Below are 18912 nucleotides of genomic sequence, written 5' to 3' on the forward strand. Positions count from 1 at the left end.
TAATGGTCCCCTGGTAGTAAAATTTCCCTACAAGGAAGAGGATGATGTCCACCCTACAGAAGAAAGAAAAAACGTCTCGAAAAAATCCGCAGGACCAACTATGATTAACCAGTGAAATACTACCTAATCTGTGCCCCATTGAAAATCATCACCATCGTCTGGTCCACCATTGCGCATGGAAGTTTACAAACGTTGTAAATAATACTGGAGAGTCCAGCAAGGACCACACCAACGGGATGCTAGGTAAAGTTCTTACCTGCCTACCTAGGTACATGTATGTACGTCTCGAGATACATATATGGACGTATGTAGGTACTTGGATCTCGTACTTGTAGGTACTCGCTAACCAAGTAGCCCAGTAAATAATTTATGAGGAAGGAGGTAGCATCACCGTACTAGATAAGTATAGTACACGGAGTACGGGAAGTACCTCTTAACCCCCCCAATTCCCCATTCTGACCCGGTCTGGTTGATCAACTACAACTTGTCCCCCCTCCGATAATTTCTCTTATTAGGTACTCTCCTATTAATTACTTGAAGGTAGCCATCTCCCGTTACCGTTGCCGCCTCCCTTTTCTTAATCCACGTCTCGTCTTCCGTCGCGTGTGTGCAGCGCAATTGTGTGGTGCAGTCTTTTTTCTTTTTTCAACCTCATTTTCTTATCTTCTTCCTCATAGAACCAGAACCTGGCGAATATCCCTTCGCTAAGCTAACCGGGTGTCGCCTAAAGAAGTAATATTTGGGCTAAAGATTTCTGGTAAGTTGCGAAACGAGAGACATTTTATTGCATATGATTTTTGTTGTCAATTTTCTCGGTTTTTTTTTCCCGCCCCCTCTCGCGCGACCACTACCGAACTCTTTGCGTTTACGCGCTTGGAGGGGAATAAAGAGACAGCGACATCAGTACCCGAGGCGGGAGGCCTTTTAGAGTTTTTTTTTTTTTTTTTTTGTTGTTGTCGGCTGCTGTCAATACCGGCCTTGATCCCTACAGTCGGATTCAGAACAATAAATTCATGAAGAGGGAATGCCCGCCAACAAGGAATACGGAAACCACTCATGCCTATGATTACTCTTCCTACCTTAGCCATCAGACGTCGATTTATTTAGCACAATATACTTAGTGTTGTTTATTATCCGTGCCGTTGATTGTCAAACTACCAAATGGTCATGGCAAAGCTAACCCTAAATATATAGGAGAATCAATAGTCCCTTGCGTCAAAGACGTTGTCGACTATCCACCTGAATTTCGATAATCTACCTAATCAAGATTCAACTATCGACGTCAAGTCAACCTCAAAAAGTGGACATAATGTCGCAGCAATACTACGGAGATTCTCAATGGGCGGGCGCCGGTCCATCCCAAACAACTTGGGATCATCAGACTCCTCCGCCGCCACCAGCGCGATCTGGTAAGTCCCAAGATCGATTATAGTGATTATCTAGGCCATATTAGTTAACGCGATTATATTAGGTGCGAGCTCTGCCATCCCACGCGAAGTCGAGTCGATCGCATTTGCCTACCAATTTGAGGGTACGTAAAAAAGAAAAGAAAAAAAAGAAAAAAAGAAAATAGAACGTAGACGGAATAAGAAGCGCACGTATCAAGACATTTCGCACGGCCGAAATCTTCGTCGAAACATTCATCGTTGATATCGGTCTAAGCAAATCGTACACGCGTGATAATGCCTTATCCTCTACGATTGTTCTTATGGCTACATTTTTATACTGACGAAATTGGTTTGCAGAGGTTGAGCGAGCTGTCGATAATCTGGTTAAGAGCGGGAAGTTGTACGGCCCGCCAGGGCGACGTGAGTTTACCCCGATGATGGCTCTAAAACGAAACAAGGCACACTGAATATGTCACGGAGATTGGGTGGGAGTTCGTCTGGGAATTGGTACTAATTGCCATGTAGATGGACGGGCTGCGTCTGGTCATGGCCCGCGGCCGCATTCCGTGGAGTTTGGCGACCCGCGAGCCGGCCACCCTGGTCCGAACCTGCAGAATTTCTATGCCGCGCAACGACACCAGCCTTCGCGCGGTTCCAACGAGGCGGAACAAATGATGCAGGCCAAGCGGAGGATGGCGGCTCAACGGGAGCGAGAGCTTCGCAACTATCATCAAGAGCAGCAATTTAACCGAAGTAGGCCGCCCTCTTCTGTATAGCACAAAATTTGCATCGCAAATCAAGAAAAGAAAATTCTTTCGGCGGGGTCAATCTGTTCCCTATTTTCCCTGACTTCACACGCGATGTTTCTACTATGTCTTGAATCCATGTAAACCCTGTTTCGATATGTTACCATGAGTCCTCGGATCACTGCACATCTGACATACCCTTGCGAAGAGACGCTAACTCCCCGTCTTTACAGATGTTCTTTCTGATGTTTCTTATAACAGCAAGCCTGATCGCGCTCTAAGCCCTAGCAGCATGTCCGAAGACGAACGTCGTGATTTGATCGCACGCCAGCGTAGTGCGCTTTTCGGTGGCGAGGGTAGCTATCCCGATGAATCCAGCGTGACTCGATCCGGAGTACCTGGCTTGCCTACTGGTACCTCTGGTCACCGTGGCCCTTCCCCCTTAGCTTACGACTACGGACGACAGGGCGTTTCCAACGCCTCCGAAGGCGCATCGCAGCCTAATGAGACGCAGGGTCTCTCCCGTGCTAACAGCAACGCCAGCCCTCAGTCGAACCCGCCGGCTAATATGGGTATCTTCGATAGCGCTGTCGGCCAGCAAGCTAATCGCACCAGCAACTCATCCCCAACTGGTGGATCCCCGCCTCGGGCTGGAGGCATCCCTAAGCCGGGTCAGAGCGGGAACGCGGTAGCCCCTATCGGCACTCGTCCGTCGGCGGCTTCTCAGGCTACCAATCCGGCCTTGAACAAGCGTTCGACAACTCCTTTGCCGTCGCCGTTAAGCCACGGCTTCACTGCCTCGAGCAATGGAGATGACATTAACCAAGGCGTCTCAACTACTTCCGCTCCTTCTAACCCGCCTAGTGCTGCAGCAGACGGATACAACGGATGGAGCAACCGCTCGGGTGTTTGGGGAAGCAAATCAAACTTGGGGGTTCAGGCTAGCGTTTGGGGTTAGGAAACAAAGTGGTGTCACGGAGACCTAAGCGATGAGGTGCTAACCTGAGCATTCATGGCTAGAGATACCATCAAGGGTGAATGATTGAATTGGCACAAAATCGGTGTTCAGGTTGATTAGGCATGGGGTGAGGGATACGTATATCCAGCATCAGCATGGGTGTTCAGGCCTTTGACGACACGGAAACAAAGATTTGGTAAAACAGGGGCGGAAAACAATTTTTCGTTTTGGAGTTATCTGCGATTCTGCTTTTTCTACGACCTACGATACCTCCATTTCTCGAGCCTTTCAACTAACAGGCATTGCAACACCCCTCTACAAGAACGAATATATAAGGCGGCTTGGTTCCTTATTAGCACCTGCAAAGGTTGGGCTGGATGGAAGCACCGAAAAGAGCGGACGGGAAATTCTATGAAAATGACATGGCAAATGGTGCAAGGTTAGGGACAAGGGCAGTGGCGGTTTGTGTTTGCGGTTGCGATCTTTTCTCTCGGTCTTTGGTTGCGTGTCGGAATGGAAATCCCCGGGTCGAAATATTTTCCCATTAATGCGATATTACAGAAAACAGTTGGAGGTCATATAGGCAGGACTCGATGGTTTATTGAGGGCAATTCGGAGTTGCGCTGGGTGGACCAGGGGGCGCTGCCTGCCCTCCAACTGTTGTATTAATCTCAACAATCGAAGGGGTTTGGATGGATGAAAGGGCATCAACTACATCAGGGGTGTTTTTTTGTCGGCGGCATGGCGGTGTTTTTCCTCACGTTGAATTTTAAAATGGGCCGGCTAATGGAAGATGGTTGCGCGTAGAGTTTGGCTTTTTTATCATCGCGTCTATTTCACGGTGCCTTACGTGTAAGCATTAGGGAGAGATACATTGCGCTATCGTGGTGGTAGGTAGGTAGGTGGTTGCGTCCGCATGAGGGAGTTTAGCACATCGATCGGGCATCACAATCTGGTAAAATGGACAGGCACATCTATGGCATTATACTGGGTTATGAGCTTCTGGGTTTTGGGTCATTTCCGTGATATGTACCTATGATCTACGCGCCGTGACCAGTCCAGTCCGTCTGAGACCTCGTTGGTTGAATTTGAAGCCAACCTAGGTTGGTACCTGAGTAGGGTGGGTTATAACTTATAAAGAGCCATCGACGTATGTGTTTAGTAAGCCTTCTCTATGAAGTTACCTTGACTACCTAGTTACTTTATATTTAAGTTAGTGAGTCTACGCATTAGCTCTACTCCCCCTTCCTCGATGAGATTATACTACGGTACTATATGCGTACCTCACACTACGAACGAGTTAATGAGGTCTACATGATAGACCAAGAATCAGGAGTAATATTAAATGCACCCCGTTTCATAAGGTCACGAGGAAAGGTATCAAGGATTAAGTTCAAGCCTATTTGGATCCTACTATAATATTGCTTGGAGGATGGAGTAAAATGAACCCCATAAGAGTCACCGTACCATATGGATACTGGGGAAAGGCTAAGCACACGGGTTACGAATGGCACATTAAGAGGTACCTATACTTGAATATTGACTATCAAAGGTATTGCTCGAGATTTCAAGCAAAGGAATTTTACATGTTGAGGCTAGATAAGCTACGAAAAGAATATGACAAGTATGATTGAGCTCGTTTATACGAGTTTCGTGTGTGATGGACTTAAGAGTCTAAAGATGAATTATATCTTTTCCCATTCCCATTCCCATTTTCCTTGGTATAAGCTTACAGAGCCTTGGCTTTTCATGCTAGACTAATACCCTCTCCCATATGTACGAGGCAATCTAATGGCTTGGGTAAGTTGTTTCTGAGTAGATACCTACCTACCTTATATGGATTATGTGCGTCTCCTCTCTCGAGTCTTTGAGGGTCTGAACTGGGAGTCCAAAGTCGTTCAACTGATAGGTCTAGTGTGAGCAATCGCGACATCTTGCTTTTCATATAGTGGCTTTTTCATACTCGAATGATGAAGGCCATGCTTTATAACTAGGTGTGTACTTTCGAATGTCTTGGTAGTTATATGTTTAATTATATGCGAGTAAAGACTCTAGCCTAGTTGACTATCGGTATTTCGCTCCAAGAATCTATGATGAGGCCGTGAGAAGGGAGCTAAGTCGTGCCTATTTATTTGCTACTTCGGTGTGTAAGGGGTACTTACCAAGGGACTAATGTATGTAATCGACCGAAGTAATCAAAAACTTCTTTTTTTGATACTCAATGTTGCTGATAACTTGTGGTTGTTCCGGAACATTCTAGGCTGTTGCTGGCGCATCACTCTTGGTACTTCCTTTAATCTACGTTGTAGTATGTTAACCGCATCTGGCTTCGTAAGAGATGGAACGCGATAATCATATTAAACATTGATGTACTAGCTTGACTACATACCTAGGTAGTTATGGTCATCCCTTCTCATTACCCAAGTTAGAGTGCTTATGAGGGCTAAGAGTAATATATGAGTATCCTTATCGTACTCACCCACGTTCAATTCAATTTAGCTACCTTAGGTAAGGTACCTAACCTATGTAAGCTATAGGTGCGGCGTGGATAGCTTCGTCTTCTAAAATGAAATTTTTTTTTTTCAATACATCGTCTTACCATAAGGGCCTTCAACATCATTTTGAAGATCGTCTAGCTTAAATACTTGGTATCTGGTAATACTATTTAAATTGCAAATTTATGTAAAGTATAAGTCTTATAAATATCATATCGCGTGTATTTAAATGCGAGGTTACTGATGCGGTGCTGTATGTGCTTGGAACTTACTGGTAGGTTTAAACTTGGGGGAAAAAACAAACGCCCTTTATTGTAGAGAAAGTTAAGATAGTTTAGCCATACCTTTTATGTATATATATGTTCATGAATTCTTTCTTGGGAACATGATTTTCAGTCTAGCCTTCAACATGGGACTCGTGATTCCCATGATACGAGGGGGAGTAATCCCCGAGTTATGGAGCCGCTTGGTCCCAGCTTTAACTTAGCGAGATATCGTCAATTGTACCCCGGGGATGATCAGTGGTCGGCAGGATAGGAATAGGCTGTGTTGCTCACCGCCTACACATACGCCCACCCCATAGGCCTAGATTAGGAGACTTCATACCCCTTAAATTCATGTCATTTTACGTCTCATCAATACTGGTAGTACAAGTTATTATATTCATTTCGTTCATTCATGCGCTCATTACACTTCGGCATATCCTAGTCGGTTGGTTGGATCCCAATCACCGTAGCTGCGGCACTTAGATCCATCATATCGTCCGCGCGGAGTGCTTTCGTAGCCCATATTACCACTCCGTGCCCGTCGATAGCAAACAAACCAGACTGCTGCCATTTATTCCCCATGACTGTTGACGGCCCCTCGCCTTCATCTGCCGACTCGGTGCTAGGAGCGCCTTGTTTGAAGCTGCTCGTCCGCTGAACGGAATTAGCTACTTTTATGCCCAGCCAACCCTTCTCCTTCCAGCCCTGTATTTGCGTGGTGGGGTTGAACATGTACCATATACTTCCTAGCCCTAACCCCCACGCGGCGTAGATGGCGCGGTCTTCGTCGATGACTACTTCGACGTTCCACGCGCCGCCCAGTATGTCAAGCCACTTGCGCGTTGCATCTCGTGAAGAATGTGACACGGCTATGCATCTCAGTCTGCCTTGGTTTTTTATGGCGAGGTCTCTGAGAGCTAAGAAGGACTTTTGCGCAACTGTGATTTCAATCTAGTTAGTATTAAGCGGGTGTGTGACAGTGGGGGCCGAGCCATACAGGCGCATCCTACGCAGCGGAGGAAGAGAACTATGGTTGGCTTTCCGCCACCGAAGGAAAGTTGGCGATCTCTATCAATGGGAGCTAGGTCACCCGGTTTAGGACACTCAGCGACGGGAACCGGCGGAGGAACTGGCGATAACCAGGCTTGCGCAGTAAGGGGAAGTTTTTTTGTACTCATCCAGGCCGGCCAGCCTGAATTAGACCCTTCCAAGTCATCGAGACCTGGCACGGAACCGTCGTTGGGTTTGCTGGATTTGGACGAAGAAAAGTCTAGAGCGTCGCTCGACAGCCCAACCTTTTTCATCGCCAGCTTCGTAGTCAAGCTTGTAAACATCTTGAATTCTCACGATCTGCGCTAGAAGAATAGGGTAAATGAAATCAATGCAATAGTAAATGGGTAGAGAATAGGATTACAATAGCTATACAGTATAGATCTTATGAGAAACGTCAAACGAAAGAAACGTGCCCGGCGCCAGGACACAAGGCTGATGGAACTCCTTGATACAGGGACCGTCTCAACCATTTCTGGTGATTTGAGGCTAGTCTGAAGATTAAAACCCCTGGCTGGACCCCTTGAATTTCACGAGGCTGATGCCAAGCATGCGTCGAAGGCTTGTGAATTTAGACTAATCGGGATTGGTAACAGTTCAATTGCGGTAGCAGATACGCGGGGTTGGCCAAGAGCTTGAGACGATCCTGGCAGCCCTGGTTATTGAATTCCTCCGTCTTATGCATACATGTGTAGAAGAGGACGGATAAATCTTCTATCGTGTACGGCGCTTCGGTGCTCTCAGCCCCTGAACAACTGGTCTTTAAATGGAGACCGAGCCTGCACATCGTAACCTTGGAATACTGGTGGTTTCAAGTTAAGACATGGAAGTCTTTTACAAGAACTCGAGGGTGTTTCTTTGTCGACGACATGCTCGCCGTAGGAGTTAATTTCGCCAGCGGAAGAGGAATTGCGATGAGTCCTCGGAGTTCTAATTCCGCAGCAACAAGATTTCGGACGTCAAGAGCACTTGGTAGTTAATATCTGCACCTCATTATTCCGACCATTGTTGTGTTTATGATTATTCGATGGTGATTATATGAGGGTAGCTTCCCAGTGACAAATGATTCATCGTAAGACCCGAGCTTCAGCACAGAATAGCTAGGCCTCCAAGTCTAGAACGCTTAGTTATTGTCCCGGCTAGATGTCGGTAGTATCAAGGAAATTGTACTTTGAATTCTTCCATATCTATGTTGCCAAAAGGAGACAACATGGGTTGGTCCGGTGGATCGAAGTAGATAGGTTAAGCGCACCTTACTGTCATAATAGGAAAGTAATAGGAAAGTAGACGGGATAGCCGGCTGAGGTGTAACCAAGAGAACCCCAACTAAGCTATTGAAAATCGATGTCAGCGCTGGTTCGTTGCTTGCTTAAGTTAATAGCATCTCTACTGTAAGCTACCCAGATAAGTTCCGCTATTTTCTAGTGATCACGCCAAATCGGAGAACAAGTCGAGGTGCGGGCGAAGAATCTACTCGTCCTCTTCTTCACTGTTAGCTTATGACGACAATATCTAATGAAGCCTATGTACTTGTCCGAATAAATTATGTCAGATTCGCTGACTGATGAGGCGTAGTGCACAAATAGCCATTCTAACTTTAGGCCAACCTATCCGGTTTAAAATAAAATACTTTAGGTAGTTCGTCGAGATTTCGAAGCATTTACCAATGAGCCGGACTCCTAGTTAGTACGTACCTAGATATGTTAGGTACATGTACCTACACACAGGGAGATGGGCCAAGAAGATCTAGGCTGATATCCCCATCAGTACATTACATAGGTACCTAAGGTAGGAATTAGTGCATGACGTCAAAGAGAATAACCACTTACATGTGTGTATATAGAGAAGTTTGTAGCACGAAAACGTAGAACTTCGGATACTTCCCAAAATGCAATAAATCTCATCTGGCCATGCTCAGCTTTTCGTAGCTAGTTCAGTCCGCCACTTCTTTCAAAGTGTCCTAAATAGGCGAGGACAAGGATGCGTGGCTCACAAGTTGCAGGTGACAGGCTGACGAGGTCGGTTACATCACTTGTATTCCGTACTCTGCATAGTGTACTACCATCCATAATCGTTCATGTTGTCATATCGGCGGCGGGTCTCTAAGGGCTCTTTATCTCTCTTTATAGTTGGTCCTATGACGATTGTACTTATACATTTCTTCTTTGCGACTTGACATCTGGGGACTTATAACTTACAAGTTGTAAAAGAACTCCACGAGCCTCATGACGGACGACTTGACCAACATTAGCTAGTTGTTGGCGAATTAGCAAGGAATTCAACGCAGTCTGGCGGTTTAGCGACTGATCGACAGGGACATGGGCTATTCCATGTGCTTGGTTCGCATTTCGACTAAAGAACGTCTCGGTCAGATTGGAGATCTCACCGGACGCTTGGGTTGGATTTAAACGTCATTCATTGAAATATCATACCTACCTAAGCTAAGAGTAAAAGAAAGTCGACCTTACGCTTGAAGAATTACACATGTTATGTTACACATCGGCCGATATGAAGGTGGCGAAGGTAGATTTCAGAGACTTGGCTGCTTGGGTTCTTATTGCAGTACACTACTTCGTAGACTTATTAAATAATTAGATAGGAGACTTAGCTGCCTACCTACCTACCTACGTATATTATGTTAGGTTAGGTACGTATAGTAGTTTCTTTGTAGGATGTAGATGATGTTGTAGGTATCATGTTGGAAAGCGGCGAAAAGGATTGGATGCTACTAATGTATGCATCTGGGGAATCACTGGAGGAAATAAATCATTCGATGCAAAATGCAAAATGCAAAATGCAAACAGACGCGAACCTGCCTAGTAAATTAATAGGAGCTCATTAATAATACTCTTGCCAGTTTAGGTCCGGTAAGAGAAAACATTCAAGAAAGAACATGAAATCAATACTAATTGTAAATACCTCTTTCCACATCCAGTCTTTGTAAGTACCTAGTTAACCTAACTCTCTAAAAGGTATAGATTACCTCATATCAACATTTGGTCGTATCGGATATGTAGGTACATGCATTAGGTACCTCTTTATGTCACTGTAACCCGTAGCCCGTATTGGGAACTATAATAGCCTAGGTCGGACGATGCGAGGAGTTCGGTAGTAGCCTACCCCCTACTTTAGTAGGCATGTATCGACCTACTTTTATGGTCTTCAATTCGCGGATACGAGTCGCAGCCATAGCTTTGACATACATATACTTATACAATTTCACTTGGTTGGCTACGAAATGTAGGTTTACACTGCCTACTAGGTCTAGGTAGTTATTTAGTTAATCGATCTGCGTTTATTATTCTAACATGGAATTTATAACAGTTCGTAACGTGAGGTCTCTAACAGGTATCTTCAACGCCGTTGCGGTCCCCTTAAACCCCGAATACCCTGTTGACCCCCTTTCTCCATGTTGGTGTGTCTCTGCCGTCTAAGTACTTGCAATGCTTGCCACATGCTATTAGAATGTAACACAGGGCACAGGTATGTACATATGTAGGTACCTACATACAAGAAGGCAGGCCATATTAGAGGTAGAATTGAAGCCCGTGCCTCTTAGCGTGCTCCTGTAAGTACCTACAGGTACCTAAGGTAAGGTACATGTATGGCCTGTATGACCACTAAAATCTAGAGCACGCGCCACGCTCCGCACGCTAGCCCCCTCATAGTTCGGACCAGTGAGACTTACGCTTACCCATTATGTAGGTACTGCCATACTGCCATACCTCCGTATTACGCACAGGCGAGGGAGACCTTAGTGGGCAAAGGAGGCAGGTACCAGGAACTTCAGACAGGGGAGGCAGGCTCTGGGACGACCCGCCTTATACCCTCCGATAAACACATTATATCATTGCTTCCAGGGCTATTCCGAGCTCTAGCTAGTAACTGCATACTAGCGTACGGGCCATCGCACATTGTACATTGCACATTGCACATTGCAGAGAGAAAGAGACAAGCGCTGCATCTGCAATGCACTTTCACTTCATCACCCTTCCGCCAAATGCCAACTTAACCTACACCTAACATTGAACCTAACCTAACTTTAAATCTTCACTGCCTACATCACGCCTACCTAACCCATTGAATTGTTACCTCCTACTTATATACTGTTTACTTTTTTATTTTATTTTTTCTTGCTTGGCTCCCGTGTTGGAAACCGCCTTCTGCCTTACCACTTACCTCGTTACCACCGCTTCTGCATCCTATCCTATCCCTATAGTAGATGCTTGTTACGACTTCTGTATCTCCTCTACCGATCCTCCTTCTCCTTCCTCTCCCCACTCCTTTTCCTTCTCCCTCTCCGTAAAAGTGGAAGTGGAAGTGGAAGTGGAAAGCTATAACGGGTAGAGAACGGGCAGCAATAACGGCGGTTAGGCGGTTAGACGGCTAGATCGTTTCTTCTCTTTTTATTCTGCTTTTTCTGGCGATACCCCCTTTATACCACACACGTCGACTCGTGTGCCTCTGTTGCTTATTTCAATCGTTCCCTCAATTGAATCTTTTGTCCCTTTCTTCCCTTTAGCGCGTCTGGCCTCCCTAACCAATAGTAGATGCTCTCAGTTCATGCGAGTGTGCTCGGCGATTGATCCCATCGATATTCCTCGAGCGCTGAGAATCTTGTCCTTATGAACTTTCCGTCCTCTATTACGCCGCGGTGAAGACATTCCATAATCTTCTATATTCATAACGAACCCGGGCTCGTTCCGAACTTGAGCGCACAAAAGTGAGCTGTTGACGGAGAACCACCCAACTCGCTCCTTTTTTGGCCTCGCGTTGCCGATCCTCCGATTTCCTGTTATCATTGTCCTTGCCGCTTCTATCGGTAGACCAACTGCTCAAGTCGACATTTACCTCCGGTCGTAAAGGCTTCGGTTCACGATCGTCGACTTGTTGCCGCGGACGATAACAACGGACGAAAGACAGGTCGTATTTGTCGTCGATAGTCGCGTGTCTAGTCACTCGTTTGACTATCCCCAGCCAAGTTCCTTTCGGTTGTTTGTGCGGGGCCCATCTTTAATGGACGGCCGGCCTATAACGGCAGACTCGAAACATAATTACCCATCTCAACCTCTTTGGACCCGGTCAACTTCAAGTCCAGCCGTGCCGAGATTAAGTTCCTTCTCTCCCACAAACCCGGACCCGCTTCTTGCCTCTCAGTACTTGTCAACTCAGGTTGACTGGATCCCAATATTTTTCCCTCAGCAGTCGTCACTTTACCAGGCACAGCTTCTTCAATATAACAAGCTCATAGCACCAGGACGAGGTGGTGGTCTCCAAACCGCTCCCTTGCCTTCGTTGTTATCAGCTCAGAACATCCACGTCGGATCTAGATCTCGTTCCTCTTCCAAGGTATCCAATAAGGATTCTCGCGCTAGGCAGAGCTCCCAGAATTGCCATGCTACTAGAGGCAACCATAACACTAGTAAAGCCGATCGCGCGCTTATAACAGGCAAGGACGCGCCGCCCAAGATGCCGCCTAAGAAATCAGATCTGGCCCAGCCCCTCTCTCTGAGGCCGAAGCCGTCTGTTTCTTCTTCGAATTTACCTGCGCATTCCAATTCCGTCCCCTCGACTCCTCAACAGCACGCGCGCAAATTTTCTTTCGAGTCTAGAGATCACTCACCCAATGCCAACCAATCCCATTCCCCTCGATCCGCATATTCCGAGACTAATGGAGCCGTTCCCTCCTTGCGCCCCTTGCCGCCGCGGCATGGCGGTTGCAAATACGAGACTGGTCTTAAACATTCCCGTCGGAGAATACCGTACAGCATAGGAACGGATTTGTTGGAGAGAATGGATTTGCAGACCATAAAGAGCAAACTATCTGAAGATGATGAACGAAGGCTCACCACAGATATGCGTGAGCTCTATGACCGGTTACAACCGACAGAAAAAGTTGAGATAAAGAGGCGTATGTTAGTGCAGAAGCTAGAGAAGCTCCTCAATGATTCTTGGCCAGGACACGATATTCGTGTGCATCTATTTGGCTCATCGGGAAACCTGCTATGCTCGGATGATTCTGATGGTTCGTAATTTGTAACCTAATAAGTGTTTGCGCAACTGACCGTTTGCTAGTGGATATATGCATAGTGACTCCATGGAAGGAGCTTGAAGGTGTTTGCATGTTAGCAGAATTACTAGCGAAACGTGAGTGTTAGTGCTCTGGGTTCTCATGCTCTTTTTGCTAATATGTTTTTTAGATGGGATGGAGAGGGTTGTTTGCGTGTCTTCGGCCAAAGTCCCGATCGTCAAGATATGGGATCCTGAGCTAGAATTGTCATGCGACATGAACGTCAACAATACCCTAGCACTGGAGAATACCCGCATGATCAAAACATATGTCCAGCTCGACGACCGCGTACGACCTCTCGCTATGATAGTAAAGTACTGGACACGGCGACGAATTGTTAACGACGCTGGTAAGTATTATCTGTTATAAATTCATAATTTTCACTAACGGCCAGCAGCATTTGGTGGAACACTAAGCTCATATACATGGATATGCATGATCATCGCATTTTTACAGCTGCGCCAACCTCCCGTTCTGCCTGCATTACACCAGCGGGCACACCAGAAGCTTCCCGGAAAAGCCGGTGAGATAGTTTCATTTTCCGACGACGTGGACAAACTGCGAGGGTTTGGAAGCAAAAATAAGTCTTCTCTAGGGGAGTTATTGTTTCAATTCTTCCGATTTTATGCCCATGAGTTCGACTATAGTACGGATGTGCTGTCCGTTCGACTGGGCAAGATTATCACCAAAAAGGAAAAGAAGTGGCATTTTGCGTTAAACAACCAACTTTGTGTTGAGGAACCGTTCAACATCAATCGAAACCTTGGTAACACGGCCGATGATACCGCTTTTCGAGGTCTTCATAGTGAGCTCCGTCGTGCTTTTGACCTAATCGCGGAAGGGAAGCTCGAAGAGTGCTGTGAGCAATATGAATACCCGAAAGAGGAAGAGAGGATATTTCAAAAACCGGCGCAGGTATCTCGTCCCATATTAGTGCGAAGTGCTTCTCAGCAGCAATCCAACCGTGGAGGCCGTGGGGCGGGATTTCGGAATGGAAATCGACAGCAAGGCCAGCATCGAAACAATGGCAACAGCAATAGTAATAGTCGGCGAGCGTCGTCTAGTGTACCTTATGACAACAACGGGAGCCCGATGTTCATCCCGACTGCTTACCCGATTATGACGCATCAAGACGCCCTCATGTACATGCAACAGCAGCCGACAGATTTGATGGCGCAGACGATCAACGCCTTGACATTACAGGAGAACAACCTTAGATTTCTCCAATACGCCCAGTCGCAGGCATTTAATATACAGCATAGTCAGATGATGCAGGGTAATACCCCGCAAACGCAATCTTCATCGGCGGAGCGTTCTAGGACGAACTCATTCGATACACCTCCTTTGAGTGCGCCCCTTCGCCCGGAAATACGCCCTGAGATGTATTATTATCAGATGCAGATTCCGCACGCGTTCTACGCACAGCAAGGCTTCCCCACGTACCCGTCGTCACCCTCGACCGGACACGCCGCTGAATTTCGACGGAGTTCCCACCGTTCGACGGCTGCCAGCGATACTAGTCACACTGTGTCCGGAAGCGCCTTGAGGTCACAGTCCCAACCGGCCTCGCGAACTGTTCCTGGTATGCCGACTGCTCAGGGCTTGGCAGGGACTGGTCAGATACCTAATGGGGTTACTAGTGTTCCTGCTCGCCATATCAACGGAGTCCCCATGCCCAGCTTCATTCCGGACGAGGGGCAGGATATCGAACAGAGCGGATCAACGACGAATACTCCACCGGAGGAAGAAAAAGGTTATAGTTATCGCGCAGACACATCTAGCCCACCTCGGCGAACGAGCGCCGCAACCAGTAGCGTACCTGCATTTGGCGACCTTGGAGCTCAATCTTCAACAGGTCAGAGCCGAGGTCGTTTATCGTCCGACCAACTGCCTCAGTCGATACTGGATAGAATTAAGCAAAATTCATCTCGTTCTCCTTCACCGCTCAGTCAAAACAGAGTCTATGCTGCTAATAGGAATTCTGCCCCTCTTGCTTCTGGGCCGTTCCCTGCGGCTGCTGGATCGCAAATTCGTGAGATAACCCCTTTGGTTGTTAACGGCTCTATGTCAAAGCTCGCGAACGGCAGCTCGCCCCGACAGCCCTCGCAGAGTGAGATTGCACCCACCCTGTACACCGGTTATGACAATCCACTTCACATCAACCAGCAGCTAGAGGTGACTGGTTCCGTCGTTGGAACCCCGTCAAGTCGTACCTCTACGTCTCTAAAAACGAATTCACCATCGTCAGATCGGCCGGTCGTTGTCAATGGTTCATCGAATGCTTGCGCCGTAATGACCAATCAGGTACCAGCGTCCCAGTTTCCTCACGATGTGGCTACGAATCAAATAGGTAGTCACATCCATGCTATGAATATGCCTACAGTTCCCGTTGGATTTGACAACGCGGGTAACGTCTCTGGGTTCAGCGCGCATGCCTTGCAGCGCTTTCCTATTCGTGCATCACCCAATGCACTCATTGCGCAACTTGACCTTGCGACGGAAAACCGTCTACAAGCGACTGAGCTCTCGCATCTTTCGCCAGTATATGAGACTAACAGTCCTTCCCCAAGTTTCACGCGAAGATTGGAGTTACCTTACGATCAGGCACCAGCAGTCCCAACTACTATGGCGTATAGTCAACCGGATTTCCAAGCTGAGCCGTCTAAAGCCAAACAAAAATCGCTGGTTGAGACGTCGCCTAGAGTCGATGGGCCGATGCCCCTACATCCGAGAGTAAATGGCTTGTCAAGGGAAAATGGACACACGCGAGGCGTCAAAAGTGAGAGTGACAATGCTAGTACCGGATGGCAGAAGATGAGTAGGGGAAGGAAGAAGGGCAATGACACGAAGGCACGAAGCGAGGCGTATCCGCAGAGCGAGCAGTTACCAAAGAACGATTCCGAGAGGAAAGGAGGCTGAGTCGTGAATCTTGACGGACTTTGGATATGGCCCAAATGACGAATTGACGGACATGTGTTGTCTCGGTGCGAATCTCGTATTTGAGATATCTGGCAGTATATTGGACATGGTTGGAGACCAGGTTATCTTCACATGGTTAACATCTCCAGTCGGTTTGTTCAGGTTCACGAGCTTCAGTCATCGGTCTACTCATCGAGGATGATTATACTCGTTTATACGCTAACAACTTAAGATCATGTGGTATTTAAGTTGAAACGATGGATTCTCAGGAGCCAGCGCTTCGCATCAGGCTGAGAGTTCGGATTGGATGTGTAGGGACCAAGGCGAGGGGTCACGATGGTTGCGTCATATGCATAATGCCGGGTTAGGTATGCTATATTTGGCTATCCTATGAAGCATGATACATTTTCAAGGATACCAATGAAGAGCACGAAAGGGGGAAGCTCGTCCGACTGGAGTTTAGTTATCGGACCTATTTCCTTACGATTTGTACATCGCGCCAGGGGGCCGGACACCAAAGGGACACTTGAGAGGAGTCATAGGGCATATATATTAGAGCATCATACGGTGTGCGGGGCCCCTCGATATCCACAGAAAAGATCACGGAAAGGCTTGGGCGGTAGGGTCAACTTCCACGGTCACAGTTCTATCAACCGAATCAAGTGATTTGGCTGGCAGTTGAGGAAGAGGGGAGGAGGGGAATTCTTTTTCTTATGTGTCCCAAGGGTAACGGAAGACAACTCAACGAAGACGGGCATACCCTCAGATAGACGGTAACGGAAGTAGGCATGACAAAGAATAAATAAAGACAAAAAGTATAAAAGTAGAGGTAGAGAAGTTAGTATGGCGTGCTCATGTGCCGTGTATGTATAGGTGATGATGTATGTGGTGAACATGTGCTGTGAAGGATCTTTTGCAGGCTTTTGGGCTTGGGCTTGGGACTGGGCCGGTAGGTTGAGTTTGTGTTTCTGGCATGTGCCTGTGGTACTAACTGGGTAAGTATCCGGTGTTGTGGGACCTAGTTAACGGAGATGTGTGCTTGGGGGTGTGTGACGCTAGATCTCGGGACAGCATGTAAACTTCGTACGCCGATATGATATATCTGAGATTTATGATAGGTATATCCTGCTTGGTCAAACTTGTGGGTAGGTATATCTTGCTAAATATATTTCCCTAGTCTTTAGAGGTCTATTGTCGCTCGCTTGGGAAACTAGCGGTGGATTTCTGTTGTCACCTAATATATACGATCACATCGGTTGGTTACACGGCATCTTAGGGAAACGAGATGATGGATAGCTATAGCTAGTACCAATAATTGTCTAGGCGTCTTAGTGGGCTTGACACTGGTCTACTTACCACAAAGTGATTTTGGGTTGGGTGTCTACCTAGGTAAGGCAACGAATTATGTCTGCTTATCCTTTTTCCATGCTAGAGAGCACATATAGTATCATCATTGCTCACCTTCTCTTAAACGAACTTCCTATACGATCTTAAGTTTTCAATAAATATCCGGTACAGCACATTCGAAGATCTCCGAAGAGGTCAGGATACTCGTACATATCATCAAGGCCCACCTTGGTAGTCACAGGCTCTTCCATACGCTCAATCTTGTCCCTCCATTCCCTGATTTTGGGCTTCCACCGCTCCGCAATTTCTGTCCCTTCCCGGATCATCCCCAGGCCTTCTAGCCCCTGGCACTGCATCACGTTTTCCAGCATGAGCTGTCTCCAGCTGCTGGTAGCAATGCCCAAGTCCCCAATGTTGTCAGCGAATTCTGGTCCCGCTCCCGCCGCCTTCCTGGCTTTTATCCAGTGCGGCCGCCAGCGAGTGCTCTTCATAAGCCATATAAGCCCTATGGTGTGGTTGAAATAAGACCGGGACTCTTCCATTCCTCGTCGTGCATAGGGACCCTCAGGGTGGTAAATAATATCCCGTCGTGGGTCATATGATCCAACCCGCCTCTCAAGATCACTAACAGTTTCGAAACATGCGACCCAAACGTCGGGGAGGCAGTATTTGATATACTCGAACCTAGTGTCGACCTTGAGTCTCCTCCGGAACGAGAAGTCTGTCTCAGAGTCAAAGAAGGGATCAAAGTCAGGCCCGAACAGCTCGCCGTAGATAGCCAGGTTGAAGAACGTCTCGTTAACGTCGACGTAGATAGTATACGCGTCGTCAACGCCGCCATACCAGAAATTCGGGGTGGCGTACCACTGGTCTCCGATGCACTTGTCGATGAGGTCGGAAACGGGGTTGATAACGGAGAAACGCAAGGCATGAAGCTCGCGGATACGAGCCATGGTTAGGCCGCAGTGGCGCAAGGCCAGGTCCATGAGGTGGTCAGCGCCGCGGGGCATGCCAGCAGCTAACTCGGCCTCGTTCTCATCGGACTTCCGGGCCCAGGTGCCGAGCTCGCGGGCCGTAGCACAGATCAGGAAGAATGGGTCGGGCCGAAAGAATACGCGGCTAGAGGCGTGGGCGAGGTGCAGGATAACGTTGGGTGATGCGGCATTCGTACATTTCCTCAGTGTACGACATGTTGAAGATAGGTTTACGTAGTCCTCAATGTTGTGTAAGAACTCGGGGAGCATGACAAGGATATCAGTTGGGAGATCTAGCAGCCCTAGGGAGGTACTAGGTGTGGTTGAAGCCATAGCGTTGGTATTTACGTTATTAAGTATGACTCGGTTAGTATGTATGTATTCACTTATTTTAATCAAGTTGAAGATTAGAAAGGATTGTTGACTTATAGTCGGTTGATATGTTAGGTACTTTAGGTAGTTGACTACCTTAGTAATAAATAATTAACAGGTATGTACCTAATATATGTAGTACTGTGTTACACAGCTACCGGGAGTGACTAATAAGGCGAAGCGGCAGGTGACGTATTAAGAGCTTATGCAAGAGCTTATTACAATTGTAAGTTTGTTACTCAATTGTGTTCTTTCATCTTATTTGCATTCTCGACATATCAATTATATAACACTGGGACGATTAACGGGGCGTGGCAACGGCGCACG

General features: G+C 47.2%; 4 protein-coding genes across 4 annotated transcripts; 2 read left to right on the plus strand and 2 right to left on the minus strand.

Moving 5' to 3' along the window:
* The first annotated feature begins 1199 nt into the window (after positions 1–1199).
* Positions 1200–3281, plus strand: F4817DRAFT_161786 (uncharacterized protein). The gene is made up of 5 exons (XM_049298095.1): positions 1200–1409; positions 1472–1531; positions 1746–1808; positions 1914–2141; positions 2368–3281. Exons 1-5 carry the CDS (start codon positions 1310–1312, stop codon positions 3090–3092), a joined length of 1176 nt encoding a protein of 391 aa, XP_049157508.1. The 5' UTR covers positions 1200–1309; the 3' UTR covers positions 3093–3281.
* Positions 3282–6291: 3010 nt separating this feature from the next.
* F4817DRAFT_317393 (uncharacterized protein) lies at positions 6292–7187 on the minus strand (the record flags this gene model as incomplete). The annotated part of the gene is made up of 2 exons (XM_049300796.1): positions 6292–6791; positions 6851–7187. 2 exons carry the CDS (start codon positions 7185–7187, stop codon positions 6292–6294), a joined length of 837 nt encoding a protein of 278 aa, XP_049157509.1.
* Positions 7188–11812: 4625 nt separating this feature from the next.
* Positions 11813–16087, plus strand: F4817DRAFT_161899 (uncharacterized protein). Its single transcript, XM_049298096.1, has 4 exons — positions 11813–12928; positions 12979–13050; positions 13104–13322; positions 13371–16087. Exons 1-4 carry the CDS (start codon positions 11920–11922, stop codon positions 15890–15892), a joined length of 3822 nt encoding a protein of 1273 aa, XP_049157510.1. The 5' UTR covers positions 11813–11919; the 3' UTR covers positions 15893–16087.
* Positions 16088–17164: 1077 nt separating this feature from the next.
* On the minus strand, positions 17165–18839 carry F4817DRAFT_342250 (uncharacterized protein). The gene has a single exon (XM_049303889.1). It carries the CDS (start codon positions 18544–18546, stop codon positions 17383–17385), a length of 1164 nt encoding a protein of 387 aa, XP_049157511.1. The 5' UTR covers positions 18547–18839; the 3' UTR covers positions 17165–17382.
* Between the last annotated feature and the right edge of the window lie 73 nt (positions 18840–18912).

This window comes from Daldinia loculata, assembly GCF_022478755.1.
Source record: "Daldinia loculata strain CBS 113971 unplaced genomic scaffold F4817scaffold_36, whole genome shotgun sequence".
Classification (NCBI taxonomy): Eukaryota; Fungi; Ascomycota; class Sordariomycetes; order Xylariales; family Hypoxylaceae; genus Daldinia; species Daldinia loculata.